Source organism: Anticarsia gemmatalis, chromosome 5, assembly GCF_050436995.1.
Source record: "Anticarsia gemmatalis isolate Benzon Research Colony breed Stoneville strain chromosome 5, ilAntGemm2 primary, whole genome shotgun sequence".
NCBI lineage: Eukaryota > Metazoa > Arthropoda > Insecta > Lepidoptera > Erebidae > Anticarsia > Anticarsia gemmatalis.
Window position 1 is genome coordinate 3,127,969 of NC_134749.1, and position 18,487 is coordinate 3,146,455.

Here is an 18,487-nt window from a genome sequence, read left to right on the forward strand (position 1 = left end):
GGTTTACTCATTACATTGCTGGTCAATTCATATTGACGACGTGTAAATCAATCTTCGTAGGCTGTGGTCTGATGTGGCAGAAAGTACGCCGCAAATTGTTAGCCGTTGATTGTCTGACAGTTTCACAGGATCTTTGATGCTATTTGAATATAATTCATGGGTCATCATTATCCGCAGCTTTCGTCTACTTACCGCAGAGCTATCTATAGGCCTCCTTCCGTTTACTCTGTTCTGTTCCACCCTTTTCTAGATCTTTCTGAAAAACTTACCCATCCTATCCTGCTACAGGTCTTACTCCAATAAAATTAAGTACCTGTAATTATTCTCATCTTTTTAGTAAGAGCTAAAACCATTTTTCGTAATAGTGAAAGGTTACGCGACAGTGGTGATCGATTTTATCACCAAATGATATTAATACGCCACATGTGGTCTTTTTTCCAGCTTTTATACTTAAATTGCAAACTCATCTGCTATTCTTAGCACTAAAATGTTTAAACTATACATATGGACCTAAGTATTTAAGTATATGTTACATTGACGTCAATTCTCTTTACTGCCCATTCATTCGTGCCTTGTAGATTACCTTAATATTTGCTGTAATTAATATTTATAAGGTAAACATTACTTCTTTGTAATAAAAATATTCTTACAAGTTAAGGTATTTTTATTTTGTCATGTATGCATTGTACCTATTTTGAGAGCACACATAACATGTTGATGTTAAAAGCATAGGTAATAGTTAAATTAATGTAAGTGCAGCCGTTGGCGTATAGTCTTGGGGTTCTAAACTTGTAAATGATATTCACTCCAGAATATAAATTTAAAGGGATTAGAGAAAACTGTCGAGAGTATGCCTAAGGCATTAAGTTCGCCTGCATACGTTTGTACATAAATTCAATAAGTAAATAAATAAAAGTAGATCCTGATTTCTGTTCGAATCAAACATCATTTCAAGTTAAATCTGATATCCAAACGTTTGAACACCTTCAAGACTTGATGAACAAGTAATTACTAGAAGAAGTGTACCAGAATATTCTAAGAACCCTTTTCAGACGGAATGCACATTATGTACCTCTTTAATATAAGTACGTCTATGTGAAATCAATGGGATGTTTACAATGATAACAGCAATTTGAGATTCATAGGTGCGGATCATATGAAAGTCTAAAGTATTCAGATGTACATACTCTTGTAGTGAGGTGATCGACACTGCCTCACCGCTCCGAGCCCCACATGTTTTAAACATAGCGAGAGAACAGCGCAAAAAGTTCACATCAGCATTGCAAATATGTTTTTCCGTAACCTTGGTTTGGGTGACCGCATAATAAATACAATGGCTGACAATAAAAAGTGACCACCCTTCACATAATATCTGTCTAGCATAGTAAGTCATGCGTATAACGCATTCAAGAAAGTAAACAATTATTTACAAGTATTTTATTATCTTTCTGTATACGAACATGTTTTGTGTTCTCTCCGGCTGTGATTTATTCTAAACAATACGGGTTATACGACAAACTTGATGTAAATCCACTATGAAATAGTTTTTGTTAGGATCCACATACATCGATCAATCAAAACTGGTTCTAATCTTTCTATCGAATAGAAGCTACTTTTTTTAAATAACTTATTCGTCTTCAGAGAAGAACATTTTGATACAACGTCGCGGCCGATGTTTTAGGTCGCCAGCCTTCTTTGTAAGATTTTGTTCTCACCAGCAAAAATTGGTTTTTCAACGGAAAGATACAACATTTGGTGGCTTACTTAGTTTTCTCCGATGTATGTTTTGCTTCGGCAATTACCTTTGATTTAGAAATATTTCACGGTGCGTACTAACTTTCGTTACGGCCAGTGTATGCGTAGTAATGAGTAAAATCATAAGAGAACCGTTTCATACGTTTTGTCTATTGTTGTGCTAGAAATTCTCCGCACTACGTGGAAAATACAATGCGTACACTTTGTCACGCGCTTATACACTTTTTCTTCATCATCTTCGGAATCGATCCTACAGTAGGTACGAATATGGTGCTATACTCTGCAAGTTTTTCTTCAGACCATATTTATCGTGATTTCATATGTATGGAGCATCAAGTCAAATGCTTATACGTACTACTTAGCAGCTAAAAAATGCATGATTGTAAAAAGCAGAAGAGAGCGGAAAAATCTGGTTAAGCCTGCAAAATGTTTTATGTTTCGGTTCGGTCTACGCTACGATAAAATAGATGGTTTGAGCGAAAGTTGATTATAGACAAGAACCAATTATACATACAATATTTATATCGATCTATGGTCTGAACATTGATCACTCAATTTTGTTTAACATAAAAAGAACTAGGCACTAATTATATTATGTGTCCCTGCTTGAATATTCTACAAATTGTAAGTTAAGTTCAAATTCAAAGTTATTTCATCTCTGACAGCCTATACCAAATGTTAATTTTCTACGTTACATAGCGTCTTGCACTTGGTTTGAAAATCTAAGTTTATTTGCGACACCTCGTTTTGATTACTCGTAATGATTTATTCATATTGGCCCGTATTAGAATTCTATTGCAAGAATGACATAACCACTATTACCAGTACCTCAGATGTTGCACTTTGTCTTTGCAAAGGGCGTCCATTTAGACTCCATCTTGTTTCATAAGCAATTTTATTCCGCTTGATGGATTATGTATAGTTACAGCAAAACACCTAGTCTTAAAAACATACCTACCTTAGTTAGGAGTGGCTGGAGTGTTCTCAGCTCCGCAAATATTTGCTTTATCCTTTATTTGTTTGAAAATTTTAGAGTTCGTTCGCTAATTATGTATTCGAATTACGTATAATGTTTACCATGTTCTTTCGGGTAAAATTACGATCAATTCTCGTAGCTTACTTAGACTTAGGTTCACAATTTAATATTTCGTGAAGATTCCACATGAAGATCAAAATGACGCCGTGTTTTTGCTGCGACCTATCCGTGCATCCCGTACACATGTACGCATCATTTTTTTAGACGAAACTTACAAAAAGTAAAATCTTATTCGTCAAACTCCTTTGTGTTGAAATCAGGTGCACGACTAAACTAAGGGCACTATGGCGTACGTGATCCGATTCAAACATCGATTTTAACTTTATCCAAACCCAAAAATTAAACACAAAGGGTCCAAAAAAATAATGATCCTCGGGAATGCCCTGCTGCAGTCCTACCTACGTATGAACAGAGGATTTTGTTCTATACAATATCGTCTGGTGTACGATATTAAACTCTATTCGTAGGCTGTCAAGCTTAGTTTCATCTGGCTTCGTTTTTATAGGGACCATCTAATAAATTTTCAATGAATAGATTTACAACTAGCTATAAACGGGCCCCGGGGAAGAGTGCCTGCGACTGGGTTATGTAATTGCGCCGTGAAGTCGAACAATTTAAATGTATGTGGGTAGTAACACCTTGTTTAGTTAAGTAGTCTCGATTCTAATAATAGTGAAGAATGTTTTAAACTTTGTCTTTTGTTTCAGAGTGTCTTCGAGATGGATGGTGACGGAAATATTAATACGATCATTTGGAAAGTACTGAAAACAGGTAAGAAATGAGTTTTATTTTTTACTTTGGCATATAAACAAGTTTACACTTCATAATTTCAACATAAATTACCTACCTCCTTCCGTGTGTTGTCTTCTATTGCATATTGCAAATTGACCTCTACTCTTGTTTGTTATTGATTATTTATATACTTACGAGTCTCTGTTAGCAACAAGATATTTTGTAACTGTGTTGTCGGTACTTAAATACGATCCAAACAAAGGAAGGGATCCCGGTTTACTACTGCGCAGTAGGATTTAACTGTAGCTATCTATAGAACCATACCCGCTCGCACCCCGATGATATATCTACAGCAAATTATTCCTTATATCCTTATTTTACAACCATTTTTAGTAAAAGGGAGTGTAAGTTCCAGGAAATTACGCTAACGTATTTGGTATCATTCCTGGTTTTTGCGTTTCTCAGAAAACAGCTGTTGCAACGAAACCTTAACACCCAATTAAGTTCGGACATACAGGTTGGTACCGTAATGCGGAATTGCAGCGTATTGACTTCACGATGGAAGCAAGATGGAAACCATTACAGTACCTAAATAGTTACCTCACCCATAATCTGGAAAAACAAAACGATTTATATCATGGATCATTACTCAAGCTCCGTGTCACTTGACTATATTGCGCAGATTCTTGATTGTGAAAATAAGATCACCCGACAATGTTTTTGAAGATAAGCCAGATGACGCGTTATCACACTGGCATCTATTGCTCGCCTACAGCTGATTGACTAAAGGGCCTCTTTGTCCTACTTAGCAAGTACAGAACGAATCCATTTAAAGGAGATTAAAATGCAGCAAAGGCTGTAGTCTTAAGAAACGCTGAATAGTAATATCTTGATTATAATACAACCAAATTGAGTAGAAGTCAAATGTACGTAATATTTCATTATTGAGCTGCGGCACTATCTGTTTGGGTTATGTTATTGTTATTGTCGGTCACGTAGGCCAGCAAGCGAGACGCAGGCGCGACAGAGACGGCAAAGGTTGGAAGAGTAACGAGCTGTGTTGGAGCGGGAGAGAGAAGTGGCGTGACAACAAACATGGCGGTGCCGGTTGCCGGTTGGACCGGTTAGCCCATACCACGTGCGTTTTGCGTCGTGCACCCGTTCCCGTATCTTGTTTGTCAACAAATGCCCTGTGAAGGTCATTCATGGGAGGGTTAGGAAGACAAAGGATTCCCTATTGCATAACACCGTTTATAAGTAAAGAATCCTATAAGACCAAAACGAAGCGAGCAGTCAAAAACGACTTTAGATTTAATTTGAAAAGGTGATGTAATAGAGGTGCGCAAATGGGTTCGTCCATTCAGACTGTATGTCGTTAACACTAGGTATTGAAGTGATAACGTGGTCTAAACATTTGGCACTGAAATAAAAAGATGATTAATATCTGAAGTTGATAAAACCTTACGACTTTTTATAGGGAAAATAAAAAATAAAAATTTTTTTCAGTTTAACATCTGCTATGGATTACTTGACGCTTGTGTAGATGTGATATACAGTAGTTACTATAAAATGGGAAAACAGGTTCCAAGGTGACTTTTACCAGATAAGTTTAGGACCATGCTGATTTAATAACCACACAATTTCTATAGTTTCTTGCGAATATATTATGTTGCTATGGAATAATGAATGGCTGATTGACAAGACTATGTAAACAACGATAGAACGATGTAAGAACTGACTGCGCAAATAACGATTTTTATTATATTGTATCATCTGGTATTTATGTATCTAAATGGTAAGATATAGATAATATTATGTAGGTATATATTATGTCGATGTCTTGTTACGACGGCTACGTGGAGAAAAAATAAACGACAAAAAATATAAACACGTCAGCAGTGCGAGTGAGTACGCATGCGCGCGGGCGAGAGAGGCCACAACAACGACGCACAGCTTTGCTAGCAACGGAGATTGAGGGGGGGTGAGGGCGAGCGGTGCGCGGGGCGCGGTGTGTATGTGCGCGCCGGGCTGAGCCGGCTCCGTGGCCGAACTCCTCAGTTGGATTTAAGAACATCGGACGGGCGGGCGTGTGTAGGATGGATCGCTAACGACACCAGCAGTTTTTTTCATTCCGCCTTCTAGCAGTGTTTGTTTATTACCTTCCGGCACACTTTCCGTAAATCCTTCTCGACCGTGGTGCTTTATAATTTTTATTTAGGCGTTTATTTTCTACCTTACCTTTAACGCCGTTCCGATTTCACGTCGAGAAGGCGGCCGCCACAAGTTTGAAAGCGGCTTTTCAAGAGTAGTACACCTACTCGTTATAATTCTAAATATCGCTGTATCAACGCATCAGGCAATCAGGATGGTGAAGAAGGTTTCAGAAGAGAGTGTAGATAGCGGTAAGTTTTATTTACGTATGTTTTATCTCGGTGGATGTTCATTTCGCGCAGGTCACGTATACTCAGTATGAGGTCTCCATACATAAGCCCAACCGGCTTTTTGCAACTACTGCGTAGTTGAAACTTGTATTTTTCTGAATTAGCGACCAATTGTAAATTGGTAAAATTCAAATGAACAACCATTCTATTTAAATTTCTTGTAGCCGTTAATTAGTTTAGTCACCTAGAGCTTATACGATGATATTGCTACCAATTGGAATTAGTTGGAGAATTAGGTAGTCAGTGTATCTATTTCCGATCCATTTTCAGATTTGATTCAAAGAAGTTCATTCACATGAAAAATATTTAAATATGAGCGTGACTATCAAAATTCTTTTTGTTCGTTCTATTATTTTAATTTGTTAAAATACTAAACATTGTACTGTTGTGTATGTTTAATATCAATTCATTTCAATCAAATAAAGGCATATTTTATGTTTCTTTGCGTTGCATCATTTAAGATTTGAATATTCACTTTACCTCCGATTGTTAACTTTATATCATCCATTGCATCATTCACCGGTATCGAACTACCTTCGGATACGTTACTCATCCTTTGTGCCATGTGTTTTATTTCCTTTCCTAATTATTCTGTTGAATGACATAGATGATAGATGTGTATCCAGGAAAATAGGATTCATGTTTTCCGGGAAATTAGTTCAGATTTAATCATGAATGTATTCATAAAACAATATAGGTAGTTCAGTAATAAACCCATTGATGTAGGTACTGCGACACTGACCACACTCAATGTATTGCAATTTATACTTAGAATTTTACGAGCGAACTGTGACGTGAACCGTACCTACTGCAGTTTAGTTCGTGCTATTCTCATTCTATTCATTTTCTTTGTTAGGGAGGGTATAATTTTATCTTTAAACTAGATGAATATGCTATGATGTTAAGATGCTAAGAATAGAAACGGAACCTTTTCAAAAGTAACATGATATAGTTTAAAATGTCAAAGTTCATGTAACATGAAGCGAGCGTTGACCGGTCAGTCGGCACTGTTTCACAATCAGCAATTTCGCAACATTCACTGAATCCAACTCGTTTTCTGTTTACAATAATATATTTTAACCATTCAGCAGCTTTATAATTAAACAGCATTAATAATGCAATCAATGTTTCCTGTTCCGATTGATTTGTATATTTTTATGTTGTTGCCAACAGTGTTCGATCAAAATGTCTTGGAGGCATGTGATGACGTTCTTAATTTCAGAAACATGTCTAATCTTATAAACATGTAAATGAGCACACCATAACAAGCTATTATAAGAAACTTGTACTGTAACAAAAAAAAAAAACAATTGGGTACAGAAAAAAGTACGCTTTTTGAAGATCCATTTTGAAATGCGGGTAGCAGGAGAATAAGAATGACACAGTCGTTTTTTGATTATCAGTTTTTGCAGTACTAACAGTTATTGCTATGTCAACCGGTTGAAAAATATTGTTTGCAAGTTCTTTATAAGATTACGTTTGTGCAGATTGTGTACATTGTGTAGCCACATATTTGATTTTCCTCGCCTCCTCATAGCTCGCCTTTATTGCTTATTATTGATCCAACTGTTTAAAAATCAAATTGTTAAGAATGCGTTTATAATTTGATGCAGTTTCATTACTCTCCACGGTTTCAATTCAACATGGCCGCTGGAGCGCGTCGCCCCACGGCGTTCATGGCCAAGGTCACCTACTAAAACAAAACTGCGCACTAGTGTTACTGAATTTATATAAGTTCTTGGGAATTTTATAACACATGTTGCCATTTTGGAGGCGCCTGTTTTCTTTTACCATGCGAGGCTTTTAAGAATTAACAATTAGATAAAGAACTATAATATTTATTACCCATTCAGTCTTCTAATAAAGTTCTCATCATTTTCAACATAATGGGTTGACCCTGTCTTCCAATAACTTACCGTCATTCGTCAATATAAATAATGCCGTACTTTCTCATTTTGTACCTATACAAAATTAATTTTAACAATTATCGATTGCACATTGTGAATCAGCGTTGATTGGAATCAGTCAATCGTGTCCATCGGGTGAGTAAAACGGAGTAACCTTGACCGTGACGGACTTCATGCCTGTTCCGGTGTAATATCAAACTCCGCTCCCTTCACCTCGTACATTCCCCTCCTTTGCGAATCGATTTCTGCCTCTAGCTGCATACATCTCCCTACGCAGTAACAGAACTCGCAAGTGAACTATAATTTGGATGTCAGTTTTCTCCCATTTTCCATTACCAATGGAAATACTAGTTAAGCGTTGCTAGCGCATGCATGGCTAGCGTGGTCTTCTTATTTTATTTTAGGTACTTGTTCAATTGATCACTTTATATCACGAGAAGCTCTCGTGATTCAATTCAACCACAAATACTACCACTTGCATAGTATCATTAAACCTTTCGAATATTACCATTCTGGTTTTATGCGTCTTGAATAAAGCTGTTGTTACCAAAAATGGTGTCGAAACTTAACTTGGTCGGTCTGACGGGTACTTATTTCTTTTCCATAAGTACATGTAATGTTATCATTAGACAGGGGGGACACAATCAGTGGTCAGTGAAAGTGGTTGGTTACGTACTGCAATAGCTAAACGTTCAAACGCCCTAGTTGAAGTTTCACCTAGATATAATCTCGTTTGGTTCGGTGGCAGTGCCAGGCCCACTTGGCAGTTTATTCAACGCCGCAACTCTAGCTCTGCATCTAACCGTCGACTTTGATCTTTGATTATAGTGATTATGACGGATTGGACGACTGAATTAGAAATTGCAGTAACTAACAGTACATTGCAAGGTTGGGCTGATTACAATCGTGGTAATTGCTGCTTATCATTATTGTGCATTTACTTTAACATGCAATTGAGTAGATCTCTCGATCTTCAAATTAAAATGTTGCAATAGGTATGATCCAGACCTCTGTAACAGATTTGTTTTTTCATGTTTTGTTATGGATAGTCCATCAATTAGCCTTTCGTCTTCTGGGAGCCTCAATATTGTCCACGTTGCATTTGGGTGTATGTGGTATGGTACAATTAGAAAGTGAAGATTTTGAATAGCTTAAGGGTATAAAACAAAAGCATAATAGGCCTACAATCGGTAACTAGAGAGCGCATTCGTGTCCAAGCGTTTATGCCAACCCACTAGATTAGAAAGTAGAAACTTACAGCTGAGGGCATAAATATCGTGGCGACAAAATTCTGTTCCATAGCATGTTATTATTTATTGTTTACTAGTCTGTACCTCCATAAAAAACCAAATTGAGAATATTTGTAACTAATCGAGCCAATTATTATGCTAACTGCGTGCATACATGTACATTAATTTGCATGATTGCCGGGTTAATTTGCGGAACAGTATTTAGTAAGTTTGTATAAATAATGAGTCAGTTATCATTAAGTTTCCTTACATGGGAGTTAAGAATATTGAACAAATAACATTATTATTCTATTCTTGGATGGAATTCGCCTGACAATACATTTAATTTTGATAGTCTTTTGTCTGTTATTTGGGTCACCCATTGTTTCACCTCAACCTCGTGCACACTAGCAACGAACTTTTGGGTGGAGTGATTTCGTAAATTGTTTTGGATGATATTTATTGTGTTGTTCTGAGACAAACAAGGTATTTGTGGGGCTGCAACGACGGCTCATGATGGTTTACGTAACCAGCCACGCTGCGCGGCGAGTGCTCTGCCACGTGGAGGCGCACGGCCTGGCCCGTCACGCGACGTACATGCGATACTTCAACTCAAGTGTACAATTACTTTGTACCGATCGGGTATTAAATCTGTTACATTAATTGAATCCGTTTAACGACTCCACAACTTCTATTCAACGTTCGTTCCGGTATCGGTTGTCGAGCGAGACTGATTTATTTTTCTGTCATTTAGCCTTTGGCGATTTTGGTCCATCAGAAATTAATCAAGTTTATTGTTTTTCATATCAAGGCTGTATGTGGGCTGTGTTTTTGTGTCACACGTTGTATTTGGGTTTGTGTCTCAGACTGGAGATGAGTCAGTCACTCTCGGTTTTAGCAACACGAAGGTTTCCTTGTTGTTGCGCGCGCTGTTTGTATACATACAAGTGCTAAGCGATATTTACAAACAGAGTACAACAACGTTGCAATGAACGCTAATTTGTATGAAAATTTAGAACAATTCAGTATATAGTATATAAACAGGAAGTTTCTATGTTGAAACGGGTGATTGTATGCGTAGGCGTGCCTCGACCACGATTGTTACAGTCATACGAGCGGTACGGTTATTGCGCATTCGACTTGTTGTCATGCGTCCTATGCTGAGGTCATCGCGCGCAATTAATTCCTAAGTTCCACATTTATCATTCATTATGACAAATGAACCAAATAAGCACGCAACGTTAACACATTATTTAACGAGTTACTAAACGTGCCGGTATTTAAATTACAATTGCAGAAGTCGCAAGTTGCAACCGAACTAGGAAGATGAAATCAAACGAACAAATGACTATACTGATCACGTAGGCTGTACTGATTCTCATTGCTCAGTCCATGTACGTGTTTCTCGACGTCGATGTTACTATCTTGATTTAAATAACGAAGTACCTAGCTCGTTTAAAGATAAAGCCCGCTTTAATTTGGACTAAGCATTTTTGGACTGCCTCTAGAACACCTTAAATCTGTCTTGTCTTAATGGCCGACCTGTACTGGCAACTAGCATCATTCAACTGAATTACAACGTTATCGTAGACGAGTAGGTCGGCACTTTGTAGTAGATGCCAGTTTGCTAGTTTTTACACCAAGAAGCCGAGTGATCGCGTAACGTGGGCGCGTACGCAGCGCTGGGTGCGGCCATGTAGGTCGTTGAACCGGCTTTGTTTGCCAGCTCAGCTTGCACACACACGTCTCACGTCAGAATAATATTATCGATGACAACAGCCGCTGTGCCCTGATAGGGACTACTTTATTTAGTTCCGGGATTATTTAATACTGATGATACAGCTGATTGATAATGTACCAGAATTCGACAAAAGTTGTCGTGTTTTTAGCATTCAATCACATGTAAAATATTAAAAACTAAACACGGTGAAAACCCATAGCAATAGGTGGCACAGTAATGGTACCAAAAGCGAAGTGAGAGTTGTCCCTGCATGACATTCGATGGGAGTTATTGTTCGGCCTGCCTACGTAATGTTCCGCGTTCATACATTAAACAAGGGATGTCGCCATAACACCATAACCGACAAATGCACTCCTTGTTCAAGCTATTTCATAGGACCGTGGGACGTAAAATGACATGACCAGTAACGTTTCAAAACAGATTAGTTTCATTTCTGATATTGGATTGGATACATGTATACGATCGGGATATTGTTCCATTATGTAGCAATATTATAGGTTAGTCAAATTCTTTAAAGAGAGAAGCTATACGCAGCTTCGAATAGATTTTTAAAGACATTTTCTGACTATCCGTATAGTCGAACAGTTATTTCCGCTATAAAGATACATAACAGAACCTTAAACATATTAAAATTCCGCATAAATTAAAGCGTTGGCGTTCTTGAATTTAATTTTGTTGTATGTATTGTTACAGGCGTGGGTCGCTGCAGCAGCCAGTCGGGGAGCGAGCGTGAATCGGACGAGAGTCCTCGCGGCAATGAGTCGTCGGCTCCTGTCCCAATCCCCGACAATGAAGACCTGCAGCGACGCAAGGAGGAGGCGCGTAGGAAGCGCCGCAGGAAGAAGCGCTCAGGGAGCTCCGTTGTCACGTCATGTTTCCAAGGTAAGCCTCCGACAAATATTGAGCAGTTTCTAATTGCTTTCTTATCTTCAAGATTAGGTCGGAAAGTTTGCAGAGCTATGATACTTTGATACTGATTGCAATTAAAAACAAGTATTAACGAGTATATTTCCTTTCCAGACCTCTACAAACTTACGGGTGAGGTTTTAGGCGAGGGCGCGTACGCTTCGGTACAGACGTGTGTGAACATCTACACGGGCCAAGAGTTTGCTGTGAAGATTATCGACAAGGTTCCGGGGCACGCCCGCGCCAGGGTGTTCCGCGAGGTGGAGACTTTCCACTACTGCCAGGGACACCCGAACATAATCCAGCTCATTGAATTCTTTGAGGACACCGACAAGTTTTATCTTGTCTTCGAGAAGGTAAGAATTGCTTTTTACTTTATTTTTTCACTTTCCTTTTCGTCTGAATAGGGATTAGCGAGAAAGCCTTTGATGCCCAGCTTTTCTTAAAACTGTTGGTCCCGAATTTCCTTTAACAGTTTACTTGTATTGCTATCCACAGGGCGGGCTTTTTTGTTTTTTTTCTTTTGTATAGCAAATAAAAGTAATAAGGAATAAAAAATATTCCGACTACAAACGTTAATGATGATCTCCTTGTCTTTACTCTTAACTCTTGTCCTCAATATTGTATATAAACAAATAAATTTACTTTTAAGTCTCAAAATAAAATGTTTAACATTTAAAGTGGTTGCCAATATGCAAATTATCGATAAACATTAACTTTTTGCCTCACTTTCATGTGCAGATAATAAAAAGACGTGACGCATGTTTAAAGAATTTCCATTTTTCACGGAGGACTGTATTACTCACACAGTTGCACTAGACAGCATGTGTGACTGTATTATACCTACTGTAATACCTACTTTAATAATATTATTGCATCATCTACCACGTCTCCCTTATTTGGTTCAATTTCGAAAATTAGTCATACTTCGTAATCTATGTTCATCTAATCGACATTTGTAATGAAAAGTCATTTAGATAATATTGTTATGTTTATTCTTTGTTTTTGTCTTGCGGTTTATATCATTACTGTGTGAATCATTTATATTTACACATAACGGTTTTGTCAATGGTCTTTATTTATTACTGTATAGTGTATTGCATAACAAATGTCACGCCGTGATCAATCATTTCGTTTTTTTCGCAATAATCATGATTCAATATTTTTTTTTCTTGATCGATGGTTTTAACGTATGTTTCTGTTACACGAAATTATTATGGGCATGTATAATTGTAACGCATTTAACGATGAATCATACAACACATGTGTCAACCGTATTTTAACAATAAAAATTCAACGGTCTGTTTTGTCATTGAACATATTTGCTGTCGACGGAATGTAGGTACCAAACTATTTAAATAGAAATTGCTATTTTACGTAAAGTAATAACTATTGGTGGTTTTATTATTGCAATTATCGTGTTTATTGTGCAAAGTTAATTAAAGGACAATGAGGAAAGTCCGCTGCGTACAGGTCTTATAGATAACGAGCACTTTGTGTACGGTAGTTACACAAATAGCCTGCATTTCCTACTGTTTTACATGCATAAGTATTATATTTATCACCGTCAATTCTTTATTATTTCTAAACTACATGCCGGAAAATGTGTTCTGTTTTATGATATCTAGGCTATAGTTTGTAACATAATATATCGTAAGTACACTTTGATGTACTTTTTCTTGGTTGTTAGTTCTTATTGTAACGTAAACGAATATAATCAGTCGATTCTCTATAAAACAAAAAGTTTAACAAAGCGATATCAGTTTCAGAATATTAATTTGCTTCCTAAATAGATTGTTTTGTAATATATACCGAGCATCAAAACAACAAGCAAGTTTCATTTCCTAATTGGTGGCTGGCCTGCAAATAGCAGGCTGTTGCGAGCCGTGTGATATCAGATACAGCGCTATTTACAGTCGTTATCTTGTTATGTCTGTTCCTGTGTACGTACTTACGAATAATATTGTGTGATAAACTCCTGAACCACAATTATTTCGAGAGTTTATTTCTCTAACATCTAATGTAGAGTCATTGTTCTGAGTAAACTTCAACAAGTTTAATGTCTTTGTTTACGTTTGTGTTCGCAAAAATAAACAGTTTGGGACGCTGAACTCTGAAAAGCCTTAAGATTTATTCATTGCTGTGACAATTTTGGCAGAGCAGGGAGTTGTTTAGTTTCATTATTAACGAGATGTTTCTCGTTGTTACAGATCAACGGCGGACAGCTCCTGTCCCGCATACAGGAGCACCACTACTTCTCAGAGTCGCAAGCGGCTGAGATCGTGCGTGAGATAGCTAACGCCTTACATTTCCTCCACGGCAAAGGCGTCGCACACCGAGATCTCAAGCCGGAGAACATTTTATGCGTGCACCGCGACAGACTGTGCCCAGTGAAAATATGCGACTTCGATCTTGGAAGTGGAATTAGTTTCACGTCGAGCCTCGCGAGCCCGCTGGCCACGCCGCAGCTAATGACGCCAGTGAGTTTCACTCTTTAATATCAATATGGCCCCAGGGTGATGCCTTGAGGCACTCTTCATTCTATCCAAATAACACTCTTCGCCTTCTTGTTGCCGAATAGTTATAATTTTTTGGTGCTTCAACTTGGCTCATTACCAGTCTAGATGTTTGTGTCGGCTTATCGTAATAGCCTCGACTATATCCTTTTAAATGAACATAACATTTCACAATAGCGTTAAGGGTTTTAGGTTACTTATATAATTTGATCGTACTAGACACGTAATCGTGTAAGCTGATGCGGGATGGTAATCCCCGACCTTGGACTAAGCTGTATAAAGTTTGAACTCGACTTATATAAATGGATCAAGTTGTACTTTGCGTCACTTGGTTTTCATAAAGAATGTCAATGATATAAGTAGGTAATGTTTTCACGTTTAGATATAGTATAGCACAATCTCTTATTTTTAATCATGTTCCAAAATATTATTTTTATTCTTCAACCGGTTCTAACATTCTAGATAAATATCTATCAATTAATCTAAGTAATCAAATATAATCAGTCTAATATATCTGAACACGATATATTCCTTGTGTTTTTAACATTACGCGTGATTATAAAGAAAAAAGGAAAAATAATGATAATATGAAACAATAATAATCAACAGTTTCTTTTTTATTTAGCGAGCCACAAGTACAAATTGATAAGATATTTAAACACGGGTACTTCATAAAATTAATTGATTATCTGTTCGTATCAGCTGACTGTAAGCTGCTTTAAGTAAGTTGTAGCCATAAATACATATCAAGATACCGAGAAAATGGAAAAAACACTTTGAAATAGTAAACTCTGAAATAAAAAAAATATCGATAGCGTAAAACCTTCGTGGTAATGAAATAATAACTCCGTTGAACATTGAAAATGTACAACAGAATGAAAAGAAAGGGCTTATTGTTTAACAGAATATATTTTAGTGTGATTCATTTGATTTGATACAAATACAGAGCATATTGTTACAATCCATATGTCAATGATCTCTTGTAAAACAAGTCAACAACTGGCCTAACATCTGGCCGTCATATTTCGGTACAGCGCCTTATCAAACACTGGGTGGTAAATATTATTGGATGCTCATCAAAATAATGAAACGTTAATTACGATTTGCATTATGATTGTTAAATATAATTTGCGCATAGTGAATAATAATTAGTGACTGTTACATATTGTGATCTAATACATAGTATAGACAATGAATCCAAATTGACTACCAAACATAAAATCAGCGCTGAGTAATAAATAGCAAAGAAAGTGAGGTACAATTTGTAATTTCATCGTCGTCTAACGCTATGTATTCAGTCACTACCTGTATTTCTGTAATATTAGTAAGGCTTCGTGCCAATAGGATTTTCCGTCTGTTTGAATACCTAATAGACAAGTAAACATTTCCTACAAGTTAGTGATTGTTGTGATTTGACTTTCAATTCACCTGAAAGCTTCGTGTCTTCCAAGATTAAAAGTGTTTTTCCAGTTAGACCTTCATTTTCGTTTATCCGTTGATGTTTTTATAATATTATAATCTAAATCCCGAGTAATCTCTTGGAAATAATCAAACCGAGACCTTCGGCATTCCGAAACAGTTTATACTGAGAATATTTTATGCTATGCTCCGAACGGTTTACCATTATCTCGCTTTGAACCTTGGCTATTATCGTCGCAATGCCGAGATTAATTCATGAAGTGGTTTGTCTTACTTACTAAAGGTTTGTTGGAATATTAAATGTCTGCAGGAGTGGGATTAGCGATAAATAATTCTTAACTGGCTCGTGTGAGCTTAGTATTATTATGATCGTGTAGTTTCACTCCATTAAATGTTATTAGACTAAAATTCTAGAACGCTACTTTCAGTGTATCTTGTACGTATTGGCCTTCTTGGACTATACTATTTTTATTATATTGCGTCTTGGAAAGGGCTTATAATATGGCTTCTCTTCTTACCTGATAGCACTACACTTTTTCGATATTAAACGTAAGTCTCGTTTGTCCATAGGTGGGCAGCGCCGAATTCATGGCACCAGAAGTGGTGTCCCTATTCGCGGGCTCGGCAGCGAATCACTACGACAAGCGTTGTGACCTGTGGTCTTTGGGCGTGATCGCGTACATTCTGCTGTGCGGTTACCCACCGTTCAGGGCCGACTGCGGCTCCGACTGTGGTTGGGAGCGCGGGGAGAACTGCCGCGCTTGCCAGGAGCTACTCTTTACCTCGATACAGGTATGTTAAGAAACATCTTCTCTTATCAAGCTATCTAGTTCGTAATTCTTTAATAGCTCAAGTAAAGTCTCGGATTGGTAAACAATCGGCTGCATTCTAAAAGTATTTTGGTGTGTTGTTACAGGAGGGTCGTTACTCGTTCCCCGAAGAGGAATGGGCAGACATATCGAGCGAGGCTAAAGAGCTGATACGACAGCTGCTGGTCCGCGAGGCGTCTCACCGTCTGAGCGCCGAGCGCGTGCTGCAGCATCCGTGGCTGCGCTGCGCCGACCCCAGGGCGCACCACCCGCAGCTGCAGACACCTATCAATATTAAACGGTGAGTCGCTACAAACACTCGACCCTCTCGAGAATTTTTCTTTCGGTTTCACTCGTTAGTTTTATTAGTAAAGGAGTGTAAGTACTAACGCGTGCTTCTGTTTGGTCAACAGCAACATGTCAGCGCGCAACCTGTCGAACTTCGCGGAGTCGGCGATGGCGGTGAACCGCGTGATCCAGCAGCACTTCTCCATGAACTACTCGTACATGGAGCGGCCGGCGGCGCTGCGCGGCAGCAAGTCGTGCGCCGTGGCGGCCGGGCAGGGCGGGCTGGTGGGCCCCGGCTGCGGGCGCGCGTGTGCCGGCGAGTGCTGCGCGCCGCTGGGGCTGTCGCCGCCGGCCGAGTCCACGCTGCTGCGGCGGCGCGGCGTGCTGGCGGCGCCCGACTCGCTGCCCGTGCACTAGCGAACATTCCGCCGCGCCGCCCCCGCGCCTCCCCGCCCCCGCCGCCGCCCGCCGCCCCAGTGATGCCCGAGCGCGCTTTTATTTGAGCCTTTTAAAGATATATTTTTATGAGTAACAAACGACTGAGTAGATTTATCGATATGTAGAGTATTCGTGAGTGTAGTTGAGCGGGGGCGCGAGCGCTCCCGCGGACCGGCGACGGTCGATAAAAATCGTATTATACCGAGATAGTTCCGCCGATCTACGTACTTTGCGTCTGTGTCGATTACGGGGATGATGTTTATTTTTGGATTTATGAAATCCGCGATTCTAAATTGAGCTTATGTATTCGTGTAATCGCCTTTAGTTTGTGGCCTATCCTTTGCAATAAATAGAAATTATGTAATTTTCGATGGCGTTTTTGGATACTAGTCTGTTTATGTGATTGTTTTTTGCATTTTTACCAACGATGGAAAACCACATCTCATTAATTAAGATTGAATCAAGCTAATATTTATATAAGAGAGTTAAGGGCAATATGTGACATTATTCCGAGAGGTGCAAGTGTAATATAGTCGCTCGTTATTGATCATTACATAAATATTATAGTTATGAGTAAATAAGAGTAAATTTGCTTGGTGTTGTCCGTTTAAAATGGAGAGGGCACTTGTGAACTGAACTGAATGAAATGTCATATATGAGTCGAGGTGTGTTGGTACATATGTTAAGTGTTGCATGGGGTTCCATGGAGCTGCCATAACTTTGTGATCAGTTTGAATACTTTTATATTGCTGAAAGAATCAAGTGTTGAAATAATGTTAAGTGTAGACCTGCTAGACTGTAACCCTGCGTACAATGTTGATTGGAGAAAGATACACGTAGCACCAATTGTTTGGCCGTTATCGTTTTATATTACACAAATTTTATTATATTTTTCAAATATAAATTATAATTATATTAATATTTTGTGATCCGGTGGCTTTATCCAATCAATTCTAAACTTTACTTACGCAATACTTTGTTAAAATTTTGTTTTCGACTAAATCATTGATATGAACTTATCATTGAAATACAGATGTTTGAATTTTTACTTGTGTCTATTTTATTTTTACTTCATACCTTCTCCCGGTCAACGGCAACTGTTCTAGCATTTTACCACTAGCTACTCAGCGTGCGATGACCTCTACGTAGCGAATATAAAAAATACCTACTAGGTATGAAGTCAGCACAAACAATAACACTACGAGCTGATAAATTCATTGTTTGCATGATTCAAAATAAAGATAAATCTTGAAACGAAAGCAGCACTTTT

The 18,487-nt window shown here is 38.2% G+C and overlaps 1 protein-coding gene across 2 annotated transcripts in view; it reads left to right on the forward strand.

The window, feature by feature from the left end:
* Lk6 (MAPK interacting serine/threonine Lk6 kinase) overlaps positions 1 to 18,265 on the forward strand; it is a 74,080-nt gene extending 55,815 nt beyond the window's left edge. Inside the window, exons 3-9 of one of the 2 annotated variants that reach the window (XM_076114114.1) lie at positions 3,499 to 3,562; positions 11,535 to 11,723; positions 11,862 to 12,103; positions 13,958 to 14,227; positions 16,253 to 16,474; positions 16,599 to 16,792; positions 16,905 to 18,265. In XM_076114114.1, the coding sequence (XP_075970229.1) occupies positions 3,511 to 3,562; positions 11,535 to 11,723; positions 11,862 to 12,103; positions 13,958 to 14,227; positions 16,253 to 16,474; positions 16,599 to 16,792; positions 16,905 to 17,196 (1,461 nt within the window). In that variant the 5' untranslated portion in view covers positions 3,499 to 3,510 and the 3' untranslated portion in view covers positions 17,197 to 18,265. Of the gene's footprint in view, positions 1 to 3,498; positions 3,563 to 5,560; positions 5,926 to 11,534; positions 11,724 to 11,861; positions 12,104 to 13,957; positions 14,228 to 16,252; positions 16,475 to 16,598; positions 16,793 to 16,904 lie in introns of those variants that run through there. The other variant, XM_076114115.1, reaches the window with a different exon arrangement.
* Positions 18,266 to 18,487: the final 222 nt, after the last annotated feature.